Source organism: Schistocerca nitens, chromosome 5 (assembly GCF_023898315.1).
Source record: "Schistocerca nitens isolate TAMUIC-IGC-003100 chromosome 5, iqSchNite1.1, whole genome shotgun sequence".
NCBI lineage: Eukaryota > Metazoa > Arthropoda > Insecta > Orthoptera > Acrididae > Schistocerca > Schistocerca nitens.
The window spans coordinates 642,517,046-642,544,030 of record NC_064618.1 but is presented as its reverse complement, the minus strand read 5'-3'; the positions used below and the strand labels follow the sequence as shown (position 1 = coordinate 642,544,030).

Below are 26,985 nucleotides of genomic sequence, written 5' to 3'. Positions count from 1 at the left end.
GCTACCTTTATTCTGAACGAGCGACTTGTGGATGTCAATATATCTTGTAGAATTTCATACTTGTTACAGCCTACTTTTTCCGCTTCTGTCGATAACTAAATTGACTTAAGTGTGGTAACGAATGATGTTTGACGGAATTTCGTTATGTATCTTCACGCTTTGTTAAATTTGCACACTTTCATGGTAGTTCAGCAACGGTAATCCAGTGTGACTGGTCTGAACGATGACACAGACCGTTTAGTGGCCGAATGCGCGTAATATTTTGCTAATTCGTAACGATGTGAGGTACTTTGTCTTACTAAAACAGTTATGTTATCTCGATAACTTGGAACTCATTTTTATTAGTACAGTTCATACTAATTAGCGTTTCTTCTTTCATTTATATTTTATATTTACGTGTTGTGTTTAACACACTAATCAGCGTTAATATAGTCTTACACGGGATTGAAAACAGTCTGAGAAAGTTCGGATAGTTTTTCAGTTTCACGCCCGTGCATAGTATGTTGGTAGCACTTCGTCGCCTTGCCTGTTATGCTGTGTAGCACACTTCAAAGCTGTGCGGATCAGCATAACGAAAAGGGGAGGGGTCTCGCTCGTTTTGTCCACGACTGTACATTCCTCTCCAACTGAATTACCTATTGAACTATTCTTTGTCGCTGTATCAATAGCGTCAGAGAACTTCAAGCACATCTCTTCATTCTTTATACTTCCATATCCCACTTCTTTGCCCATTGATTCTTCCTGGGAAGTCTCTTAAACTTCAGCCTACTCTTCATCACTGCTAAGTTGTGATCTGATTCTATATCTACTCCAGGGTACACCTTACAACCCAGTGACACCAACACAGCAGCTGACAACACAAGCTTTCGAGCGTTCAGTGCACTGACGAAGCGTGTGCGGAGACTTCCGTCCGGGTACTGAGACGGTAGTGACGTAAATCGTCATCTTGCTAGGTTTGACCAGTGTGTATTTTCCTTGTGTCTCCATTTGTTTACTGCAACATATGGATATGTTACGTAACCCCTAACACATGCACTGTGTTCTAGTACAGTAGAATGAAAATCAGTTTTGGGTTCTGTTTTTAAAAACCTCGCATTTGCGTGAATGTTACACTGTGATGCGTTTTTGGAAAGGTCTTAACGACAGGATGTGGATCACCGAACCAAAAAAATGTGGGCTGTTGTTTAAAAAAGACATACTGCTCTTCATATCGTCTTAACGAAGAAAATTACAAGTCAGGCAACTGCACTGATTAATGTCCCGCCTGTAGCTAGACAACATTTGCTTCGTATTTTTTGTTTTGTTTTACATTATTTAGGGTCTTCAAGATAAACATAAAAATATGAGACAATACGAGCAGATAATTTTCTAAGGTCCTTATAATAGACCGTTATGGTGCTCCCGAGGTTAATTTTACACTTGTCGGTTTCGCTCCCTTAGAACATGTTGAATTCTGTTTGTCAGATACTTCTACATCCAGTCACAAATCTGGTTCGATATATGATAAACTCATATTTTGTTCATTAAGAGGCAGTGTTTAACTGTATCCACGGAATTCTGCAAGATAAGCAATTCGGCATCAGCGTGGAGACCATTGTCTATGACGCTCTGGGTCTAAACAACGAACAGACTAAACTGAGTTTCATTACTAGCTTTTCATTACCAGAAGGCATTTCAAGGTAATACTTATTTCCTTCTCCAATGATAGTCTTTACGAGAGCAGGCATTTGATTAGCTGCTGATTTGGCTCCCCGTAACTCTGCGAAATGATAATTGGTTGCTTTAGCTATTCTCAAAGGTTGCCAAAAACTGCTGCGTTCTGACCTTGGCGCTATTTACTGAACAGTACACGAAAGCGTGTTTGCTGGAGGAGGACACACACACGTTCAGCTACACTTACATCAATAATCAGCAGTTCACACGCAAGTCTTTGGTACAGTGTTCGAGACCCCACACAGAAACTGTATCTCTGGCGTATCACTCTCGTATAACCCATGCGAAAAATGAACTAAATCTTGCTGTGCGAGCTTTGATTTCTCTTGCTTTATCACGAAGCTCATACATGTATGTGGGAGGTAACTAAATATTTTGGCGTTTAAAGAAAAACTTTGTGTTCTGCCTTACGGCAGGTTTTGTCATGGGGGAAGCCTCGTCAGAGAGGTCCACCGCATGAGCGTCTAGGGAAGTGATTCCAGGGGTGGTTTCCCGTTACCTTCCACTGGTGATGTTGAAATGATAATGAGGACAACACAATACCCAGTCCCGGAGCGGAGAAAATCTCCCACCCATTCGGGTATCGAACCCGGGCCCCTTGGGGTGACAGACCGCCGCGCTGACCACTCAGCTGTAGGAGCGGACTTGGCATTTAAAGCGCATTTGTTTTAATGATTGCCGTACCAAGTTGCTGCTCACATCCATGATACTCTCTCCCCACTTGCGTGATGATACGAAACGAGCCGCGCTTTTTTGAACTCTTTCGATGTCCTCTGTCAGTCCTGTCTAGTAAGTGTCCCGTACCGCGCAGGACTACTCCAGTAGAGGAAGGACAAATGCAGTGTAGGCAGTCCCTTTAGTAGATTTGTTGCATCTTCTTATTTAAAGAAAGGCGGCGTTTTATTTGCAAAGAGATTAATAATATTACTTTATAGTTATACGAGTAAGCACAGTCTGCATCGCCTATTTTCACTGATGTTCTCTGCCTCGCCCGATTTTGGTCATCTTCAGGTTTAAATTGTGAAGAGGATGACGGCAACCACTTGCATCAGTTGGTGCGCTTCGTGAAAATCCTGTGCTTACGTATTCATCGCGGACCGTAATGCTATGACTCAGCGAGGTGCCGGGATGGAGAGCTGTAAAGTTCACCAAAGTTCGAAAGAATATGTATCATAATACTGATACACATTACTGCCTCCGCTCCCCCTTGAGTTGGCACTTTTGTTATCACCGCAACAGATAAAAACTATTTCGCTCTGCTGGTGGTCTATTCAAGAGTTGGCACTCTCGCCATAATTTAATAATGACATGAATAACTAATATGTGTCAATAGTGTCTGAAAAGTGACTAGATGGTGTTGTAAACATAGAAATGGTAGACATAATTAGTATAACAATTATATTTATTAACTTGAACATTTTGAAATACTTCAACATGTGGCCCAGTAATTGAATACAAAATACAGCCACAGGGGTGTAACCGAATGAACTGTTGGCTAAGTAAAACTGGAGTCCAGCGGTGTATAATGGTCAGCCAGAACATTAAGACTATCAACCTGCTATCAGTAACAACTCGTCCAGCAGACAGCAGTGTCACCTGGGGAGGAATGACTCCTAGTCAGACACACGCACGGCGCATGCAGTATCAGTGAGCGTGCTCTCCGTGTGTAGAATGCGGAAGGAGCGCGATCCATCTGAGTTTGACCGAGGGCAGCTTGTGATCGCCTGGAAGCTCGGCACGAGCATCATTTCGGAAACTGTGCGACTTGTAAGGTGTTCGAGGCTAGCTGTGGTATACGTCTTTAATATGTGCCGAAGCCAAGGTGAAACCATGTCCAGAATCGTGGCCATGGGCAGCCACCTTATCACGGATGTCGTACGCTTGGCAGACAGGTAGAGGAGAACAGGCGATGAACTATCGCTGAATTTACATCAGACTTTAATGCTGAGAGGAGTACAAGTGCGTCTAAACACACAGCGCTCCGAACGCTCCTCATAATGAGCCTCAGCATTCGACGACCCATGTATGTGCCAATGATAACACCACGACGTCGGCAACTACGGCTGAAATTGGCATGTGACCATCGGAACTGGACATTGTCGCAGTGGCAGAGCGTTGTGTGGTTTAATGAATTCCGATACCTTCTTCACCAAGCCAATGGGAGGGCGAGAATCCATCGTCTTCCAGGGCTACAGCTTCCTTCACACCCGTACTGCGGGACGGAGACAAGCTGACAGCGGCGGCATTATGCTCTGTGGAATATTCACGTGGACATCCATGGGTCCATTGGAGCTCATGCAAGGCTCGGTGACGGCCAATGACTACCGTACACTGTTTGCAAACCACGTACATCCCTTCATGATGATCACGTTTCTCGAAAGCAGTGGCATTTTTCAGCAAGATAATGTGCCATTTCTCAAGGCCAAGAGTGTAATGGACTGGTTCAAGGAACATAATGGCGAGTTACAATTGATGTATTGACCTCTAGCTCGACAGATTTGAACCCGACCGAACACATCTGGGATGTGATTGAATGTGGCATCAAAGCTCATCGCTCCCCCACCCCTCCCCACCTCCACCCACCATCTTCCAGGAATTTACGCAAATTAGAGGACTTTTGTGTGCAGATAGGGTGCCGACTCCCTCCAGCGACCTACCAAGGCCTCATTGCTTCCACGTCACGACGGGTCGTCGCTGTTGTCTGTACCGGCTACTTGGCAGGTGGTCATAGCGTTCTGCCTGGTCAGTGTAATTACAGCACCCGATGATCTGCTATGAGTGTGTGCAAATTTGCCAAGAGAATAAACAACTATTCTATCACACAACAGTGATCAAATAGGGTAACTCATCTTAGAAACCCACATGCAAGTGTGTCTGCCACGGGAGCGAAGCAATGCGTACGTCAGAACTAGCACTCCTGAAAGAAAGGATATTGTGGAGACATGGTTTAGCCACAGCCTGGGGGATGTTTCCAGAATGAGATTTTCACTCTGCAGCGGAGTGTGCGCTGATATGAAACTTCCTGGCAGATTAAAACTGTGTGCCGGACCGAGACTCGAACTCGGGACCTTCCGCGGGCAAGTGTTCTACCGACTGAGCTACCCAAGCACGACTCACGTCCCGTCCTCACAGCTTTACTTCTGCCAGTACCTCGTCTCCTACCTTCCAGGAAGTTTCATACCAGCGCACACTCCGCTGCAGAGTGAAAATCTCATTCCAGTACGTCAGAATAAATAAACAAGTCCCTACTTTGCCGGTGCAGTGAATACTTTCCAACTGTGAGATCGGCTCGTGGTAGGCAGCTTTCTGCACAGGGTTGTACTGCATGCTGTCCTCACGAATGCTGACCTCCATGATGATCTCCGCCTGCGATCGTGACCCTGAAAGGCGAGATAGCTAAGCAAGTAAACACTCCCGACCGTTGATTCCAAATGGAATCTATCAACCTCTGTCCATTCCACCGATATAGTGATCACTTCTAATTACACCTTGTGATATCCGCTATTTTTGGCTTCATTAAAACAGCAAATAGTTAACACTTTCAGCCAGAAGACAGATACTTGTTTATAAAGAATGATTAATGTACGTAATAAGGCGTCGCATAGCGACGGTGGAATTTCCTAAATGATGTAATTCGTCGTCTTGGGCGGCAACATAAACAGAAGAATACGGATAGATATGCGATCCTTCACTATTTTGTTCGCTGGAGAACAAGTGAAGCCTTGAGCGCTAAAGACTTGTACTGTTTTTCTTAAGTAAGACGGACGCAGATTTGTGGCTCAAATGGTTCAAATGGCTCTGAGCACTATGGGACTTAACATCTATGGTCATCAGTCCCCTAGAACTTAGAACTACTTAAACCTAACTAACCTAAGGACATCACACAACACCCAGCCATCACGAGGCAGAGAAAATCCCTGACCCCGCCGGGAATCGAACCCGGGAACCCGGGCGTGGGAAGCGAGAACGCTACCGCAGATTTGTGGCGGTCTGATCTAATTTTTTACTAAATAAATAAAAACGTGTTCGTCTAAGTTTGAGTGAAGTGTGAAAAGAAGAACTGTTATAACTTATCTTGACGACGCACGAGCGACTCAAGAGGACAATGGCTATATAAAAGAGCGCTCAATGGATACGAAACGGACATAAAAATCTACCGTCATTGTAGTACTAAGCTTAAGGTACGATATATGTTTTAGTTATAATAAATATTTGTTCTGGAAATATTGCATCATTTAGCAGTGCTCATTCCTATCATCTCCTCAGTATTATTTTCATTTTAATTATGCATTTTACTAAGATTACAGACACCAAGATTAGCAGTCCAATGTGCGTGTTACATTGACAAAAAGAAAACTGTTTTATCGTCTTCTTGCATCAGCTTTAATATTGAATTACCCTTTTGTATGATGTTATAGTTGTTTTTGCGCCCTTAAGAACTTTCTGGTCCCTTAGGAAATTGTTTTCTCATAAGAATACCTTCACGACCGAGTATGATCGTATCTACGATCATGAAGTAATTAGAAAGACGATAATGCAATTTCTTAATCAATAGCACGCTAGCTGTGACTGCTTCAAGCCACGCGGAACTGCAAGTAAAGACTATTCACATGTCATAATGCAATATTTTATGACAATGGTCAATCCATGATTCTGACGCCAATTGTAACTGATAAAACAGTAAGCGAAATCTCAAATTCTAACTTGTCCATTGAATAACAACATCACTTTTATTTTGTTACATCACAACCTCTACCTCGTCCCCGGGTGGACCAGAGGTGACTTAGGTGACTTCCACGACCTCTTTCTCTCTTGCAGCCCAGATGAGACTCACCGAAAAACTCCGCTCTGCGCACCTGCATAGAAAATGAGTGCGCCATATCTCCTCCACGATTCGATACTTCCAGTTGCAGTTCTGCACGGAATCGTACCCCAATGATTTCGTGCAGTTCGCCACAGACAATCCCGCCAAAACGGCACGAACAATGCTGCACCAATGGCGGGCTTTGCAGCCAAATTTTAGCAACGTGCTTTTACGTCAGCCAATCAACTCCAATCAACTGGCGTCTTTTAAGGCGTGTGCGGAAAGACTGACGCGTGAGAACTGCACCCGAGAAATGCGAAAACGGCGTGTGGGCGTGGATACCGCTACCGCAGAGTCTGACATCTAAGTCTGAGAAAGCTGCCCCCAAAATGCAACTACCAGGCGCCGAACCGGGGCTAGCTGATTGTTCTCGGTAGTGAAGCAATTCTGCGAAGGGCCAGCTGGTCGTCTCTAACTTGCGCCGACTGTGAGTGTGTAATCTCCATACTACCAGATACAAAGGCGTGCCGAGGGTCGCGAAAGGCTGCCTTTGTCGGCGACTCGCTATTCACAGTGCCAGGTCGTTCCGGGAACGCAGTGCCCGATCTGCCGTGACCCTTGTCAGCGCACCGCTGCGCGGAGAGTCACCTCAAGCACCCACAGCCGTAAGTATAGAGAATAAACCAATGCCATCACCCCAATAATTTAATAAGAGCGAAGGATATTAGAGTTCTCTTTATCTGATCACACGTTATTGCTTGGCCTTAAACAACGCAGCCTCACCGAGAACATTTCAAGCGGGTGACAAATTGGAAAAAAAAAAAAAAGAATGGACGGCAACAGGCCAGTGAGTGAGGGCCAGGCATCTTGCAACTCTGCATGACCATCACGACATGCTCGTCCCTACTGAATGTATTTCTTGCTCACGTGTCTTCTTCGCAGCCCTTACCTAACTGCTATGGATCATTGCTTCTCCAATGGCTATTTTGTCTACGTTTCTTTTGTTCGAACTACCATTTCTCTGTCCCATGAGACTCCAGTGAGCATGTATCATTTATCCAACAAGTGAATATTATATTTGCAACATCTTCGTCTATAGCTCTGTCATTCATCTGGCATTATTGATCGACGACATTTAGACCTACTAAGCCTTGGTAATTTAGTTCCATGGCGTTCATTACTGGGAAATCTGAGTGTACTAGTGCTGAAGTTGCACATCTGATAGCCACACACAATAACAGGGAAGGCACAAGCTGTTTGCAGGCAGAGCTCAATACTGGAGGCAGCGCAAGTTGTTTACTAGTGAGGTACAGCCCAGGCGAAAGCACAAGTTGTTTACAGGTGTAGTACAACATGGAACACATGATCAGTTTACAAGCGGAGTACAGTTCTGGGTGAGGCACTATATGTTTACAAATGGCGTATACTACTAACAAGGGGAGGCCGCCAATTGTGAAATTCAGATTCGATTCATACTGCGCATAATAAAAGCTCATGGCCAGAGGTGTAATGTGGCAAAGCACCAAAACGCACTTCTCAGCCGTTGTCGAGAAAAAAGACAGTTAAAAGAAACCGTTGCGGTGAAATACCCTCTACGATTAATAATTTTCTACAGCGTCGTGGTGCAGCGGGTTCGTAATCCGAAGGTCGCCGGATCGAATCTCGCGCCATGCAAACCTTTTTGTTTAGTATTTGTTTTTTGTAATTCAAATGTGTATACACACACACACACACACACACACACACACACACACACACATATATATATATATATATATATATATATATATATATATATATATATATATATATATATATATAATTCCCGGCAATCAGTTGCAACAATTACGCATATAATAAGTTGTTGAAAGTCGTTTCTCGTGGAAAAACTGGCGACTTCGAACATCATTATGTTTTCCGCAAACAAAGTTGTATTTCACAAATGTTATTAATTGTCTTCATAATGTTAACCACGTATAGTTAACGGAAGACGTAGAAACGATATTCCGAAACGAATACGTATAACGTAAGTCAAACGTTCGAATTAGAACAGAGACCCCACGAACACAAATTTGCTGTGGCAGGTATGAAATATAAACTCCGTTACTCGGTCGTTACACTTGAAGGACAGATGTTGAATGGGCCGAAACGAGCAGCCGCATAACAGCGTAGTTGCCTGCTAACTTCGAAAGAAGGTAGATGCGGTCCCTAGCGCAACTTATAACATCGTCGAAAATCAGTGCGGACGGGAGAGCTTTGGTACACCCTGTTAAACAAACGGAAAAATGGAGGCGGTACAATTGGAGAGCGATCCGCCTTCACCAACATGCATAAGCAATTCAATAATATATATATATATATATATATATATATATATATATATATATATATATATATATTTGAATTACAAAAAACTAATAAAAAAATTGCATGTCGCGAGATTCGATCCGGCGACCTTCGGATTACGAACCCGAGCGCTTACCGCTGCGCCACGACGCTGTAGAAAAATGTTAATCGTAGAGAGTATTTCACCGCAACGGTTTATTTTAACTGTCGATTTTCTCGACAACGGCTGAGAAGTGCATCTTGGTGCTTTGCCACATTACACCTCTGGCCATGAGCTTTTATTATGCGCAGTATGAATCGAATCTGAATTTCACAATTGGCGGCCTCCCCTTGTAAGTTTGGAACAAATTATTTACAGAGTATAACAATGCAGAAAATTACAAGTTTTTTGCGAGTGGGTAAGGCATGAGCTGTCTATAAGCGAAGTAGGGGAGAGCCGGGAAAAGTGGCCAGGCTAAGGTATTGATATTTTTTAAGCTGATTAGCAATAGGTAGAAATGCAGATGGACCAGTGATTATAATCTGCAGCTACTGAAGCATGATATAGAATATATGTGTGGTGTCCGTTCTTTCACAGATGTCTGAAAGAAGAGACATCACATATAATTAAAGTGAGGACGACCAACTGATCACTTGAGTGCGGATGTACACCACGGATGAACTCTTACGGGAATCGGCAGAATTCCAGTAGTAGAGAAGATAATAGGTATGGGTCACTACATTAGTGGGGTGCGGATAAGTTTAGAATTTGGGTCTGACAGGAGTCGTGCCAGGCTAGTCCATGCAGTTGTGATGGCCACTATGCGTGGATGGCGCAATGGTAGTAGTAAGCACAATACGTGGGTTTGAATCCTGGTTCGGCCCAAATTTTCAACTTTCCCACAGATTTAAACAACACCCACTGGCAACTAATGTCATTCATTCCCTTGTGTATTGATTAATATAGAATAATTTAATCATCTTAGGATGAAATTAAATACTTAAAACAAATAAGTTTTCATAAAGTGGCATGTAGTCACTTTGTCGGACAGAAGTGGGCTAAGTGGCCATATGGTTTTAAATTCAAAAATAAGAAATAAAAAAAATGTTTTAACAAAGAACTCACACACAGTTTATTGTGAAACTTGATTCGAATTACACGTTTCACAAATGGAAATCAAAACTTTGTTCCTCAAATCCTTCATGAGCCCAGAGAGAGCACAATTCGTTCTTAATCCAGTGCTCTTCCAGTCTCGAATCTGAAGACTTTTCTTCACAGTACATGCACTCCGTGATTTCATCCTTGTTGACAAAAAATCTTCTAGGCTTGGTTTCCTGCTGTTCGCAAGTTCCTTCTTTCTGCTTCTCTTCTCTTCAGCTGCTTTCCGTTTTTCCTTCCTTTTCTTTTCTTTTTCTTCGCTCTCTGTGTTTGTCGCTTCTACATCACCTCTGTAAGTGCTTGCTGCAAGTATCTCCACAGAGCCCTCCTTTCGGCTGGTACTTTTACGTTTCCCCTTACACAAAAGTTGCCAGAGACCACTGCTGATATGGCCAGTTTGCCTGCATCGACGCCTTTACACGAAAGCTGTATATCTTTTAGTAGCGTGACCGAACTTTCGGTTATTAATGTAGGATTATGGAGTCAAAGTATGACACTTTCAACAAAGCTCACAATGGCCACTTTGCCCGCCATGGCCACGTTGCCCAGCTGTCCCCATACAATAGTGAGGCGAGCACAAGATTTTTATTGGCTGCTTTGTATCATATGTAGGCAGTCGTTTTCTGATTTTGGTAAGATTTATTGTACCATTAACTTCTTTCAGTCCACTGCATGCACAAAGTGAGATTGAGGTGATAGAGGAAAAATTGCAATAATTGGATATAGTCCTTCCACATTTAGAATAATTCAAATATTAATCATGAACCATGTAAAATTAAGGTGTCAGATTCAAAACGATGGAATTATTGCCCATCCAAACACTAAGTTAATGAATATTTAATTTAGCTTAGAAACTGTCGGTAGTATAACCGGTTCAGCGTAGTGCGTAGCACTAATAGCATCTCTTCAGCACTCACAAAACAAAAGCAATTAGTGCACAAGCACCCTTAACTGAAAACAGTTTTCAGTTTTTATAAAGTAGCACCAGAACAACATATCTCCGTGAAATCAAAATAATAATAAATAATTTCAACTTTCCCACAAAACATTGATCTCTGATTATTAAGTTGATTCTGAGCAGAACCACGGAAAGCATACTGAAATAATAATTACGTCACATGTAACTATGATAAAATAGTAAACCACTGTTTTGGTTAGTCCGCATGGTTGGGTACTGAATACATACAGTTAATTCTAGCAGTCAAGTGTAACACTTCGTAAAACGAGTGAACTTTGAGTATTAACTATTAAGCAGCTCTATCTTGGATAAATGTCTGGGACAACTGTTTATATCCAGTTACTGTCTTTTGAAATCAAATTGATAAACATGAATAGTTAATAACACATTCTGCTAAATGACTCTTGAGAATATTAACTACATCAATATTTACGTGATATTTCATTAACTTCTGAATAATTTTATGTCAAAAGAAAGTACTTTTTTTCCAGCAGTCACTCTTTGTCTCTGGCGATAACTGGCAAGTCAATATTTGCACCAAGTCCACTCACACATTTATCTCACACTTTGCTCTCAGTATTCCATGTGTAAATTCAGGCTTAACGCAGTTCATTGATATGTTACAACTGTTTCAAATTATTCTTTAAACATTATTGTTAATGACACTGCTATAGTTTTGACACACGTAAATGAAATAGGCTACAGCCGGCCGAAGTGGCCGTGCGGTTCTAGGCGCTGCAGTCTGGAACCGCGAGACCGCTACGGTCGCAGGTTCGAATCCTGCCTCGGGCATGGATGTGTGTTATGTCCTTAGGTTAGTTAGGTTTAAGTAGTTCTAAATTCTAGGGGATTGATGATCTCAGAAGTTAAGTCGCATAGTGTTCAGAGCAATTTGAACCTTTTTTTTTTTTAAAATAGGCTACAGCTCAATGATCTACCCATCTTATCCTTGATGTAACTGCGATCTTATAGTAGAATTAGCAACACGAAAGAAGTAGTAAAATTTTGTTTAGTCGTTGGCAGGCAGCAACAAAGCGACTGCACACGTGCTAATACTGATACTTGCTGCAGACTGGATCAACGGCGGCCATGTTGTCAGCAAGTTCGCGGTACAGCCGGCAACTGGCGGTAGCGCTGAGCAGAGGCCGCGCCACTACGGCTGCGGCAGTGAAGGGAACTATGGCGGAACCGACGGAGGAGTGGCTGAGGGCGAAACCTTTTGAGGAAATGCCAGGACCCAAACCACTGCCTATCATAGGAAACACCTGGAGATTCCTGATGCCATCAGGTAAGGGTGGGGTCTGTTCTCTCTACCTCATAAGGCTACATCATCTCCACTACTACATGGCAGCTAATCCAACAATCTCTGTAACACTACTTGGATCCCACAGCCTACATCTTAAATAGTCTTCATAACATTGACAAATCTCTTCAACTTTGGGGTTACTACAGATGTACCCATAGTAGAGATAACAGGGCAAGAAATATTAGTACTTCAATCTCTTTTTCAAACCTCAGTCATACACACTTCCAGCAAACTATGTTCACATTATTGCATCCTTTCTATCCACCTTTTCATCGCATGTACCGATAACCAGCACTCATTCATGCATCTGCCACCATGTTGCAGGTGTTCCCAAAGATCAGTCCCTTATCCTCTAATCTATATCCTCTTCTGATATGCCTGAAACATGTCCTCAGCCATTACATTGACAACACCATATTCCACCTTTCAGAACGCTCACTGGCCCTTTGGCTCTATCTCAACCAGTTTGCCTCCAGGTGAGGCCAGTGTTTCCTCATAATTAACCCAACCAATAATTACAGGACGAATCATCTGCATCTTCTGTTCAACGAATGCTACCACACCACTTACAATCATCCTATCCACTTAACTAATACGCCAAAACACCTCGTACTAACCCTGACTATAATCTAACTCCTTTTACTAATCATATAAAAAACCATATACAGTAGACTAATGTTACAAACTATCTGAATACTAGGACTACATTTCCTCCACCATACTCATCTTCTACAAAGTTTATTCTCTCTCATGCCAATGTCGCGTGAGTTTCTACTACACCAAAAGTTTGTCCCACATTCCACGTTCTCAGGTGCCATTTATACTGACTTTTCACATCTATCTGTCATCTGCCCCTCTTGTGACCATTTTCTTTTTCATCAGTATTCTGAATCGTTTGTTGCAGGGCTCACCAAGAAAACCTCTCCTGTGCTACACTTTTCATCCCAGAGTAGCAATTGCAAACTACCTCCTCAATTATTTGCTGGATGTATACCAATCTCTGTTTTCCTCTGTACCTTTTACCATCTACGGCTCTCTCTAGTATCATGGAAGTCTTAACACTTGTCTTATCCTCCTGTCTCATCTTCTTGTCAGTGTTTTCCGCATGTTCCTTTCCTTTCTGCGGAGAGCCTCCCCATTCCTTCCCTTAGCAGTCCATCTCACTTTCAACGATCTTCTGTAGCACCACATCTCAAAGGCTTCGAATCTTTTCTGTTTCGGTTTTCCTACAGGCCATGTCTCACTAGCTTATAGTTCTGTGCTGCAAACATACATTCTCAAAAATTTATTTCCCAAATTAAGACCTATCTAGAGATTTCTCTTGGCCATGGTTGATTCCTGTATGAAGTTTATTTTCATCTTATCTCACACACTGAATGCACCTGGAATTTCTACACATCATGCAAACTTGACAGTAACCACCCCATCGTTCCATCCCTGATTATCACCTTTCGTGGTCTTTCTGCACACGCTCCACACAATGAAATCTTAACCACTTCATCCTACCTGACCACAAAATCCACCCATAGGGCTGCCCAGCCTGCCAAATTTTAACACTCCACTCCTTTCTCCATGTCAGGGCCTATTTTCTCCCCCCACGACTTACCTTTTCCAACAGCTTGGTCTGGGATTTTCCATCATTTTGTAATGTTATGTGTGCCTCACTGTTTTTTTTTCTTTAACTAATTTGTGCCTGATTTTATTCTGAGAAGCTCAGTAATGTATGTAAATACCGTAAATGTAAAAGTGATTCAGAAAGTACTTGAAGTGAAGTGAAACGCAACAGGACAGCAAGAAACTCTTTGGCGCGCAATCCCCGCAACCACAGTATTAGAGAAGCTTTGAGTATGGACTATAAAAAAAGGACAATTGATTTTATTTAAAAACTGTTAATCTGTATCTTGTGGAAAGAGCACGTGTTGCTAGGCCGTCGCTCAGAACGTAGTGTTACATTTAATGAAAATCGATATTTTAGTGATAAAACCGAGTAAAATATGCGTAAGAGTTGCCAAACATTTACGTACACAAATTTTCTGTAAGTGAAGAATAGAAATATCTTGTTTTTGGAAAAGGAGGTGAACTTCATTGCCGTTGCCGTCTATCAATCGACAGAATTGTAAGTGTACAAATTTCACTAAAATGCAGGAAAAGAAATGCACTCTCTATAGTTTTCGTTCAATAAGTAGCAACCTCTCATAATTTCTTATTTACAGTTATTGGATTATGTTCTTGTACAATAGTATGGTGCTGAACTCCACTGACCAATTTGGATGTAGCAGGACGTGTAGTTTGAAGGAAGTTTGTGTGCTAAGCAATCTCCTTTTCTCACGAAAAGCCGATTGCTGTTTGATCTTATTTACTTATAACAGTGGTCCCTTAGGTATGAAAAGCTGCGAAAACTTGGGCTCAAAGCTATCCACAATACGGCCACGTAACTAAAAGAGTCGTATTTTAAAACTTAAAGAACAATAACTTCCCCCAAATTACAATACGTCAACAACTGGTGCAGAAGCTGATCATTCAAGGAGGCAGCAACCAAAATTCAGGTACCAGTTACGACTTAAAGTAAAAATCTCAATCAAAAATCAATCTCTCCCTCTCTCTCCAAACACATATATAAATATTCATGGGCTTATGTGTATGCTATTAAATGTTAAAATGTCATATAAATCATAGAGTGCAGCATTCAGTCATCCTTTTTAGATTTTATTAAGCAAATCCAGATTTCGGCTAGTAGCTAGCCATTATCAATGCGCTATATTTTATTCTCAATGCATGTAAGTCCCTGTTGTTCGGGGGTCAGCCACAGTTCTTTGAATACTCAAACCAGCGTACCTCATACCAACGTACCCTGTCCAGACTGCGGTTTATCGGCCCACGATATTGCTGCTTGTGCTGGATGGGAAGTCATGCAAATACCTAATAATTGGGTTCAAGTGAGTATTCAAGTAACTGTGACTGACGCCCGAACAATAGGGACTTACATGCATTGAGAATAAAATATAGCGCATTGATAATGGCTAGCTACTAGCCGAAATCTGGATTTGCATAATAAAATCTAAAAAGGACGACCGATTGCTACACTCTATAATTTATAAGTCACAAACAGTCGTTGAGTACATACACCTTCCGAATAGAAGGTAACCTGATTAAAATTTCAGCTCCATGAAAGCAACATTCAATCAACGTCAAATTTATAGAGAGTATACTACATCACTTGTTACACAAATGATCAGCATTTTAGCGGGACTGCGTACAGTAAGCAGAAATTATACCAACTATGATCTGTGTATAAAGAAAGTGGTTGTATGTAAGAAGACAGAATTTATTCCTCATACCAGCGTACCCTATCCAGACTGCGGTTTATCGGTCCACGATATTGCTGCTTGTGCTGGATGGGAAGTCATACAGATACCTAATCATTGGTTCAGGTGGGCGATACTCAGAGCCATGCCACTGTAACAACTCGGTTATAGCCCTATTAAAATATCTTGCTAGTTGATGGCTGTCAATTGCCGCTACAGTGTTACCACATCGGCTGCCGCACCGTTAAGCGCGAAACGGAAACACAGCAGGTCACTTCAAAATACTGCAGAAGTGCTGTTACGTGTAACGTGGAGCAATGTTGGAAGCAGCTGCCGACGGGTACGACAAGAACGCCAGTTTTTTTCTGGCCACAGGCAGAACATTGTGATGTGTAATTTATCCAAGAAAATGGCTATGAACAATCTACGGCAGAAGAACTATTAATAGCGTTCGCTTTGTTCACTTTTTAAAGCTGACCTCTAAGAGCAAACTCAAGACAGAGAAAGTTCAAAATGGTTCAAATGGCTCTGAGCACTATGAGACTTAACATCTGAGGTCATCAGTCCCCTAGATTTAGAACTACTTAAACCTAACTAACCTAAGGACATCACACACACCCCTGCCCGAGGCAGGAATCGAACCTGCGACCGTAGCAGCAGCGCGGTTTCGGGCTGAAGCGCCTAGAACCGCTATGCTACAACGGCCTGCTAGAGGAAGTTCAGTTTCAGCACTAAAAGTAAAATTTAATTTCTCATTTTAGTCTGTTAGCGGAAACTAAGCTCACACTGGTTACACGAGCCGACGCGATATCAGTCGATGAGCAGTCCTGGTTGGCACTAGGTTACATGCTATAAGCGACACAGGCAGGTTCCGGACGAAAAGAAAGCCATGGGAAGAAAAATGTAAACGCAAATGAGAAAGTCGGTATGATTATGAAAATGACGAGCCAAAGGATAAGAACTAAAATAATCGCATTTAAAGAAAATTAACTGACTAAAAATTCTTTTTTATAAACATTTAAAAATAAAAAAGGATGTCATCCAACAAGATTCGAAGCAATAACCTTCTGCACATCATAACAGTAATTTACCCACTATGCTACAGCACCACATACATTTTTATCTCTATATTTTTCTTCCCCTAGACATCTAATCGCAACGATGACTCGCTACTTTGAAAAAGTTCTATCTCATGCAATGCCGTATGAGGCTTATCTCCTGTAGGCCGAATCGCACCTTCTGCTAAATGATCAAGCTGTGTTTGGATAGTGCAGTATATGAAACGTGCGTATTTCGTTACTATCGTTGTCTTTAAGTTATTTTTGGTGAGGTTATCATGTCTGCTGAAATATGAAACAAAAGGACCAGACCTAGGATTCGGGATCCAAACACATCAAGAAAGAAAGCCAGACAAGGAATTGGAAGTGAACTGTCCATCATTTGTTGTGGCAGTTCGCCACTGGGATCAGTTCGGGGGGGGGGGGGGGGGGGGCACGAGAAATACGGGGGTTGCAACGAATTTTTGACGTCACTTCACGAACGCCCGGCTCCATGCAGGCCCAAGGGAAATTATTATGTAATTGAAATGGTACCCACTGAAAGTCTTTAAGTTTGTCGTCTGCTATCGAAAGCTTAAACGCCCAGTCAAGGATTATTAACCCCTCTGAAATACACTGAAGAGCAAAGAAAATGATACACCTGCCTAATATCGTGTAGGGCCCCCGCGAGCACGCAGAAGTGCTGCAATACGACGTGGCATGGACTCGACTAATGTCTGAAGTAGTGCTGGAAGGAAATGACACCATGAATCCTGCAAGTACGTGGGATGAATATATATTCTGAACAGCACGCTGCAAGGCATCCCAGATATGCTCAATAATGTTCATGTCTGGGGAGTTTGGCGGCCAGCGTAAGTGTTTAAACTCAGAAAAGTGTTACTGGAGCCACTATGTAGCAATTATGGACTTGGGGGTGGCGCGTTGTCCTGCTGGGTTTGACCAAGTCTGTCGGAATGCACAAGGACATGAATGGATGCAGGTGAGCAGACAGGATGCTTACGTACGTGTCACCTTGTAAGTAGGCTGTTTCTGTTTTCTTATTGGTAACGCCACGTAGCGCTATGTATGACAATCACTGGCTGTGCTATGTGCAGTCTGTGGCTAGTTTGCATTGTTGTCTGCCATTGTAGTGTTGGGCAGCGGCAGCTGGATGTGAACAGCGCGTAGCGTTGCGCAGTTGGGGGTGAGCCGCCAGCAGTGGTGGATATGGGGAGAGAGATGGCGGAGTTTTGTAATTTGTCATGAACTGCTATATATATTATGACTATTAAGGTAAATACATTGTTTGTTCTGTATTAAAATCTTTCATTTGCTAACTTCCGTAGTTTGAATCTTTTATTTAGCTGGCAGTAGTGGCGCTCGCTGTATTGCAGTAGTTCGAGTAACCAAGATTTTTGTGAGGTAAGTGATTTGTGAAACGTATAGTTTAATGATAGTCAGGGCCATTCATTTGTAGGGTTTTTGAAAGTCAGATTGCGTTGCGCTAAAAATATTGTATGTCAGTTTAAGCACAGTCATGTATAAATTGTTCTAAGGGGACGTTTCATATGTCGACCCTTAGCCGAGGATACCTCACTGGAATCTTCTGATTTTTTTCTTGTAGTTTGTGTAATTAGTGTAGCCTTTGTCTATTGCTAGCGCGTAATTATAGAGAGAATTTCCATTGTAGTTGTAGTTTTTCATTGTTGTACAGTAAAACATTTGTGGCATGCATGTAGATTTGCACCAAGTATTTCGCAGCTGCGCTTGCAATTAACTACATATTATTTTCAGTGCTATGTTACTGTGTTCTCTTATTTTTGCTCTTCAAATTGTGCTTTTCTGTGTTATCGTGTGAAATATTGTGACAATAATGGCGTGTGAAAAACGTAACACTAGGCTCCAAAGTAAACTGAGAAATAATAGTGACGACGAGCGTAGCTTGCCAGCACCACTGTGTAATGAATTAACAGACGTTCAAAGTAGTTCAAAAATGGTTCAAATGGCTCTGAGCACTATGGGACTCAACATCTTAGCTCATAAGTCCCCTAGAACTTAGAACTACTTAAACCTAACTAACCTAAGGACATCACACACACCCATGCCCGAGGCAGGATTCGAACCTGCGACCGTAGCAGCCCCGCGGTTCCGGACTGCAGCGCCAGAACCGCACGGCCACCGCGGCCGGCTTCAAAGTAGTAATTTGGTATCTGTGCATAGGGAAATGGAGCGGGCTGCAAATAATGGCGTAGACAGTGAAACAGGTAGTGAACAAGGAAGCATTAGCGATCGATCGCTCGGCAACAGCTCGCCTCAGGAATACGAAATGACAGGACACAATTTTGCAAATACTGTAGATTCAGGTTTTGCGTCCTCACCGTTTTCTCAAATGAGTCAAGATACATTTTCCGCTTGTCAAAATGTGAATGTTGCCGGTGCAAATTCACTGCCGAAAAGCACTGAGGAATATGTTTCAGACACCAGTGCATTGTTATTACAATTAATGCAACAAATGGGACAAAAGCTTGAAAGTTAGACACAATGGAACAAAATCAGAGACAAACACAGCAACAGTTAGACACAATGGAACAAAATCAGAGTCAAACACAGCAAAAGCTACAAAAGTTAGACAGAATGGAACAAAATCTTCAAAAGTTAGACACAATGGAACAACACCAGAGACAAACACAGAAACAGTTAGACGCAATGGAACAAAATCTTCACACCATGAACAAACACGTGAAGATTTAACTACTGAGTTACATAACATTGAATCGAAATGTCAAAAAGTCTGTAATGACGTAAAAACTCAAATTTGTGAGCATTTTCAACCTATTTTATCGCGGCATGAAAATGCATTACAGAATCACGAAGCAGTCATAAAAGAACTGCAAACTATTGTTCATGAAAATCATGAGACCTTGCAAGCTAAAATTGACTCAGTTGCGTCTACCGATTCGGTTACGCAACTTGCAAAAACTCAGGAAAACTTAAAGGACACAGTAGAAAGACACATGGAGGAAATTAGTACATTATCAGAGAAAGTAGTTGAACTTTCGGATCAGCTAAATAATTTATCTACGAAGGTAGATGATAATCTGAATGACACAAAACCGGTAGTCTTTAATGACACAGAAGAGTGCGAACAAATTAGGAAATTCAAACAAAATCAGAATCAAATTAATACGCAACACCAAAGCGAAATCCGCGAATTACAAGATCAGCTGACACAGGTAATACAAGAATTATTTATTTCAGAGGACACTCGCGCCCCAATACGGGAAGAGGGACATAGAAATACGGAACAGCCACAAAATAATAACACAGCGCATTTCGGAAATTATGACAGAAATTGGCAAGGTGCACCGAATTTTGAAATGGAACCGCCGAAACGACGTAACAATGACCGATATGCGACTCGCCGACATGATGACTTTGACTATAAGCTGTTCATTACTACACGTAAATTCAAAACATTTAAGAACTGCCGGCCGAAGTGGCCGTGCGGTTAAAGGCGCTGCAGTCTGGAACCGCAAGACCGCTACGGTCGCAGGTTCGAATCCTGCCTCGGGCATGGATGTTTGTGATGTCCTTAGGTTAGTTAGGTTTAAGTAGTTCTAAGTTCTAGGGGACTAATGACCTCAGCAGTTGAGTCCCATAGTGCTCAGAGCCATTTGAACCATTTTTTAAGAATTCTGGCAACGACAGTCATCCACAAGCATGGCTCCATCAATTCTCTCATTGTTTTACTCCCAACTGGTCGTTAGAACACAGATTAGAATTTATGTGTGGCTATTTAGAGAATGAACCAGCTGTAAGAATGCGATCGGTCATTCACGATTGTCACAGTGAAGGAGAATTTTACCATGCCTTTCTCTCAGCATATTGGTCTCAAGCTACACAAGACCGAGTAAAACATAGCATCATGATGATGAAACACTTTGAACAATCTGAATTTTCCAGTCTTGTCAAATATTTTGAAGACATGTTGCATAAGAATCAGTATCTTTCAAACCCATACAGCCCCTCAGAATTCATCCGCATTTGCTTACTCAAATTGCCTGAACATTTACGACATATTATTTTAGCAGGACGTTGCAAAGACGACATTGAAGCTTTTCAGGGACTGTTACTAGAACTGGAAACTGACACTTAACCATTGTATCGACATGCAGTGTCGTCTAATGCAAATGAGAAATGTGCTGTGCATTCTTTTCCAAAACTTACTGCAACGAAACGTACATCTCGAATCGCTACACTGATATTGCTTGCAACGTTTTGACGTTCCTGCTAGCCCATGACAATCGCGGAACGCGAAAACAGGAGCACAACAATTACAGGTCACATCTGTCACAATTCCGCGATGAGAGAAATAATACACGACAAGGCTATTCTTATAACGTAAATCGTGACCAAAACAGACACCACCCGTATGACAACCGTTGGCAGAGTAGTAATAATTACAGGGAAAGATCACCTCTCCGCGGTAATGACTATCACAGAGACAATCAGAGAAACAGACAATATGGGAACCAAAATAATTATTATTACGGGAGACAGAATAACTTTAGACGCAACGGTCCAGTGCGCAGTTACGATTCAGGGAGAAATTCTCCACCACGTGACCGACAAGAAAGAAACTATGGAATCTACCGACATGAAGACACACGATATGATCGTAACGACAGACCTGAATTGCATCAGAACTGGCGGGATTCAAACAGAGCAGGGCCCTCTCGACAAGGCGAATTTGTAGACGTTAGGTCTCCAAATCCCAATAACGATGCGCGCCAACAGAGAGACAATAGGCAATGACTCTTACCGCTGGCAGCCACAAAACGTACTTATGAAACTGACGACGCAGCTGCCGTAGCTAGTAATTACGTAAAAATGGAAGACATTAGGGACATCTTACTCCAGGAACACGACGTAAAACATAACAACATTGCATATTCTGTGATTCACATTACAGTAAATGACGTAAAATTTACGGCAGTACTTGACTCTGGCAGTCCCATTTCAGTAATTAGTGAAACAGCCTTTAGCAAATGTAACAAATCGAACGATTGCCCCACACTTCCGTTACGTAAGATTAAATTACAAGGTGCAATCTTTGGAAAAAGTGTAGATGTACGCCAACAAACCAACTTAGAATTCTTTTGTCGAAGCCACAGCTTCTCTATGAACTTTGTCATTGTTCCATTATTGTCGACGGAAATTATATTGGGAGTAGACTTTTTGAATGAATACAAAGCAATGTTAAACTTTCACGATGCTGAAATAAATTTAGAGAAAGAAGGTAAGTCAATAGCTTTGAAATTTGAAGATTGGCTCTCAAACCATGACGAAGAAATTAATCGGCTTTACCTCCTGTTAGACAACAGTTCGGAATTTTCTACGGAACTTGACACTAACAATCACCCTGCAAGTACTGACAGGGATGATATCGACGGCGCATTTGACACTAATAAGTTAATTCAGAATAAAATTCAAACAATTGAGAATTGTAATGACACTGATAGGCAGGACCTTTTTGAGATTTTACAAGCACATTCCACAGTTTTTACTCACAAAACAGGAACAATCAAGGGATTTCAATACCAATTTCGTGTTCGTGAGCATACTAAATTTTGTGTTAGACCATACGTAATTCCAGCACATTATAGGGACCGTGGTAGAACAGAAATACAATCTATGCTTGACGAGGGCATTATTGAGCCTGCAGTAAGCTCATACAACAATCCATTACATGTTGTTGAGAAGAAAAATGGATCGATCAGGCTTGTCTTAGATTCGAGACAAATCAATACTATCATTATTCCTGAAACAGACAGGCCGCAAACGTTGGAAGAACTTCTTCAAAATTTTAATAGTGTAAAAGTGTTGTCTTCCATTGATCTCAGATCCAGCTTTTATCAGATCGAACTTCACCCAGAATGTAGAAAATACACAGCTTTCCTTTGTTTCGGCGTTTGTTATCAGTTTCGGAAACTTCCTTTTGGTTTGAACATTTCTTCAGCTGCATTCATTCGCGGGCAAAATTCCATATTACCTGAGTTCTTAAAACGTCATATCACCTTATATGTGGACGATATTCTAATAGCAGAAGCTTCATGGGAACAGCATAATCGCATCCTCAACAGTTTGTTACGTATTTTTGCAGAATCTGGAATTACAGTTAACTTGGAAAAGTCTGAATTCGGTAGGTCAAAGGTGAGGTTTTTGGGACATATTATTTCTTCTGAAGGCATTCAGCCGGATCCTGAAAAGTTAGAAGCAATCAGAGCCATTCCAGTTCCATCCACAAAAAAACAAGTCCGCAGTTTTCTAGGTCTCGTAAATTTTTACCGTCGTTTTCTGAATATGCAAATTCTAGTTACACCAAAACTTTGTTCTCTCACTGGAAAAAATACTATTTGGAACTGGGACGAACAAGCACAGTTGGAATTCAATTCTTTGAAAGAATCGCTACTTAACGCGCCAATACTAGCTCATCCAGATCTGTCACAAGATTTCTGCCTTAGCACGGATTCTTCTAAAGTCGGTCTTGGTGCCCATTTATTTCAAGAAGCCATAGAAAATGACACTACTGTTCAGAAAACCATTGTATTTGCTAGCCGAGTGCTAACAAAATCTGAAAAAAATTATTCCGTTACTGAATTAGAAGCTTTAGCCATCGTTTGGGCATTTAACAAGTTCCGTTTCTTTCTTTCTGGTAAGCACGTAAAAGTATACAGTGATCATCGTGCATTACAATTTCTTATGTCTTCAAAACTAAATCATGACAGGTTAAGACGTTGGGCATTGTTTCTGCAAGAATTCCACTTCACAATAGTCTACATTCCCGGCAAGGAAAACATTGTTGCGGACGCACTGTCACGCGCACCGGCTGGGCTTGAGAAAAGTAACACAGAAGGCAACCTCGAGAAAAATTTCAGTATTCTTTACATTCAGAAAGTCGCCTTTGAAAACTTCATCACCACATCTTTAAAGGACATTGCTCATGAACAAGATAAAGATCCGATTTGGAAAGACATCAAGAGCAAATGGCATGAAAAGACACACACACAGATTCGGCATTATTACCTGGTTAGAAACAACATACTCTTCAAACGCTGCACTGTTGATGACAAGCTATGGGTACTTTGCATTCCAGACGATTTTGTTAATAAGCTCATTTGGTACATTCATTTCAGCTACGCACATTTTGGTCCACGAAAATGTTATCATATTCTTCGAACGACTTGTTATTTTAACAATATGGAAAAGAGAATTCGAAGAGTCTTGTCTATTTGTAAACTTTGTCAAAAAGCGAAACCATCTACTATCTCCCATCGTGCTCCGCTGTTTCCTATCATTCCTTCTAAATTAAAAGAATTTGCTGCTGTTGATCTCTTGGGACCGCTTGTCAGAACATCTAATGGATTTTCGTACGTTCTAGTCGCTGTTGAACTTACTTCAAAATTTGTTTCTTTCATACCGTTACGTAAAGCCACTGGACGGTCTGTATCCAACGCCTTTGTTAAAAATTTCTTACGTGAAGTTGGACACGTTAGTAAAGTCATTTCAGATAACGGACCGCAATTTAGATCTGCTGTTTGGTCATGCACGCTTCGGAATCATAAAATCAAACCTGTTTTTATTTCATTGTACTCACCACATTGTAACCCATCTGAACGGATTATGAAAGAAATCAATAAGCTTTGCAGACTTTATTGTCACAGAAAGCATCAGCATTGGGACAGATATTTACACTTATTTCAAAACGTGCTGAATGAAATGTCTCACGACTCCACTGCTTTACCACCTACTCTTGTACTAAAGAATGAAGAACCACCGAACAGAATCAGAGAGCTTGTACCTTTCCCGAATACACGTAAACTTCGACACAAAGACATAATTGATTTGGCTATTAAAAATATAAAATCTGCAGCAGACAAAAGGAGAAAACTACACGGTAAAGCAAATGCAAAGAAATTATACATTGGTCAGAAAGTTCTCATTAAAGCTCATTCATTGTCACATAAGAAGAAACACTTAAGTCACAAATTCTTTCTAGTTTACAATGGACCATACAGAATCCGACGTATACCACATGATAATTGCGTTGAAGTTGAAACTCTGCGTACTAGGAAGAGTAAAGGTTTACACCACATTTCACATGTACAACCATTTATTGAGAGATAATCTGCTTTTTAACTTAGTCTTTGGTATAAAACTTTTCACTTCACATTTCTAGTATGCTTTGTCAGACTTAAGAAACTGTTAACATGCAACAATGTTTGCAGTTAAATATTCAGTCTAGAACCTAGGGAACATTTTTAAACAGAAATTACGAATGCATTGTTATAGTGAACAGACGTCACAGTGTTATTGTGTGTGTACATTCTTGCTTGTTAGTTGCACGATTACGTAACGACTATAAGGCTCACATACTTAGAACATTTACCAGTACTGCTAATGAGATTTTAATGCAACATTTTGGTTTACTTGAAATTTGGTGTATCATGAGGTAAGTACATTGGCTTCTGCAGAACTTAGCTTTCGGAGGACGATAACTACGACACTTCCACAGAGATTATCTTACAGCAAGACGCACATTTAGCGCTACAGGACACGTATTTGAGTGATTAATTTCGCACTTAAAACATGCATTTCTTAAGGTATTTGAAGTACAATGATACAAGGGTTTTCCGTGATATATTTCATTCCATTGCTGTAATCTGTAACACCTGAGGGTATAAGTACATTAATCCTCAGGGGGGTACACGCCTACTTTGTGTACCATGTGTTTGGCAAGCACAAGGAGCCCTAGCTAATATGGTATTTGCTTATACAACTTTACACATCGGTACCATATTTCTCTAACACACAAATTACACAGCTATCTGATCATTTAACTGAGAGATAAACTTTTTTTACTACATCAGTGACAGATGTTTATGTAATTACACAGTTGGATAACTTCACACTTATGAAATTGTATTTTGTCTGTACTTTGTGAAATGCTCATATTTTTCGGAACCATTGTGATACTATGAGAGCTTTGAATGATGTATTTGGTATGGGATCACGATTTTTAAAGTACGTTTGAGGCAGATGACACTTTCGACATGAGCAGAGAATTTTTTTTAATTATTGGAGGAAGCTACGACGTTTTTGGGAGTTGACTGAGGTGTTATGATGTTATTATTACGATGACTATGTGTATTATGCTGTTGCGGTATGTTTATGATCAATACGCTGATGCTATATGAGTTATTTGAGTATGCTACGTATCTGTTATGATGCAATATTGAAGAAGTGTCGACGAATAAGGTAAGGAATGAGTAGTGGTTAGGGACTCTGGTTTGTGAAAACGGTTGTTGGAAACCAAGAATCGTACTTTAAGAGTTATGAAATGTATGTAAATGCGTGAATGTATTACAATGCCACTGAAAATTTTTTGGACTCTGTTCTATTTACAGGATTTTGTTTCTACAGATTTGTAACGCAAATTCTTGACCTGTGAAATATTTTTATATGAGACTGTCACTGTAGCGGAAACTGGTGTCGTAAATATTTCGGTAAGAAAGTTAAGTGACCACCTGCACGTAATGCGTCGTGGGCACCCAGCTGGGCGACAGTCACCTGGAAAAAAGCCATTAGCGTGCGCCCCTTTCAGAGGTACAGGTGGAGAAAAAAAAGGGAGGCCATTATCCTCACTATTGACGTTCCTTTGTAGAAAGCATCGCAAAAACGACATGGTCGAACTTGAAAACATATGATTACACTGTGGAGCTCTTAATTTATAATATTTACTGAAATGCCTAATGAAATGACGAGAAATATTTTTATGTCTATACACCTGATTATGACTACTGTCTCTCTAGTTGAGAGATTTTTCTACTAACTTATGAAATGCCTCATGACTACTGAATGATATTCTTATGCTTTACTTTGTACATAGTTGCTTATTTCATTTGATATCTGGTTTCCAGCTGTGTTGCAGCATTGCTTTTATAAAATAAAATGCCTTTGCTAATGTGAACACTTTCTGTCAACAGATCTATTAAATAATAATTTTGTAATCCACATTCTTAAAAAAAGGAGCACTTGGAAAGGAAAGAACAATAAGAAGGGACTAGTAACAGTAACTGGACACATAATTTTCTTTTCAAGTACATGGTAATATTTTTTTTACAATAAGTTGTTGTGGTGCACCACTTTAATTACATAGTCATTAAGATGTGAATAGACATTTCCCTTATATGCATTGTTGTCTTTAGTGTACTATTTTTTCTGCTTGAGCTTTGTCATGTTTAGGTATAAGTTATTTCATTTTCTGCTGCTGGTTGCCAGGCATAATGTTACTGATTTTGACTTTGTATTACGCTGT

At 41.1% G+C, this 26,985-nt stretch overlaps 1 protein-coding gene across 4 annotated transcripts in view; it reads left to right on the top strand.

The window, feature by feature from the left end:
* Nucleotides 1-26,985, top strand: part of LOC126259432 (probable cytochrome P450 301a1, mitochondrial) — a 414,350-nt gene that overhangs the window by 16,004 nt on the left and 371,361 nt on the right. For 3 of the 4 annotated variants that reach the window (XM_049956239.1, XM_049956236.1, XM_049956230.1), the window contains exon 2: nt 12,031-12,247. The exons of the other annotated variant lie outside the window; for it this stretch is intronic. In XM_049956239.1, coding sequence (XP_049812196.1) covers nt 12,049-12,247 — 199 coding nt within the window. In that variant the 5' untranslated portion in view covers nt 12,031-12,048. The remainder of the gene's footprint in view (nt 1-12,030; nt 12,248-26,985) is intronic. 4 annotated transcript variants of the gene reach the window in all.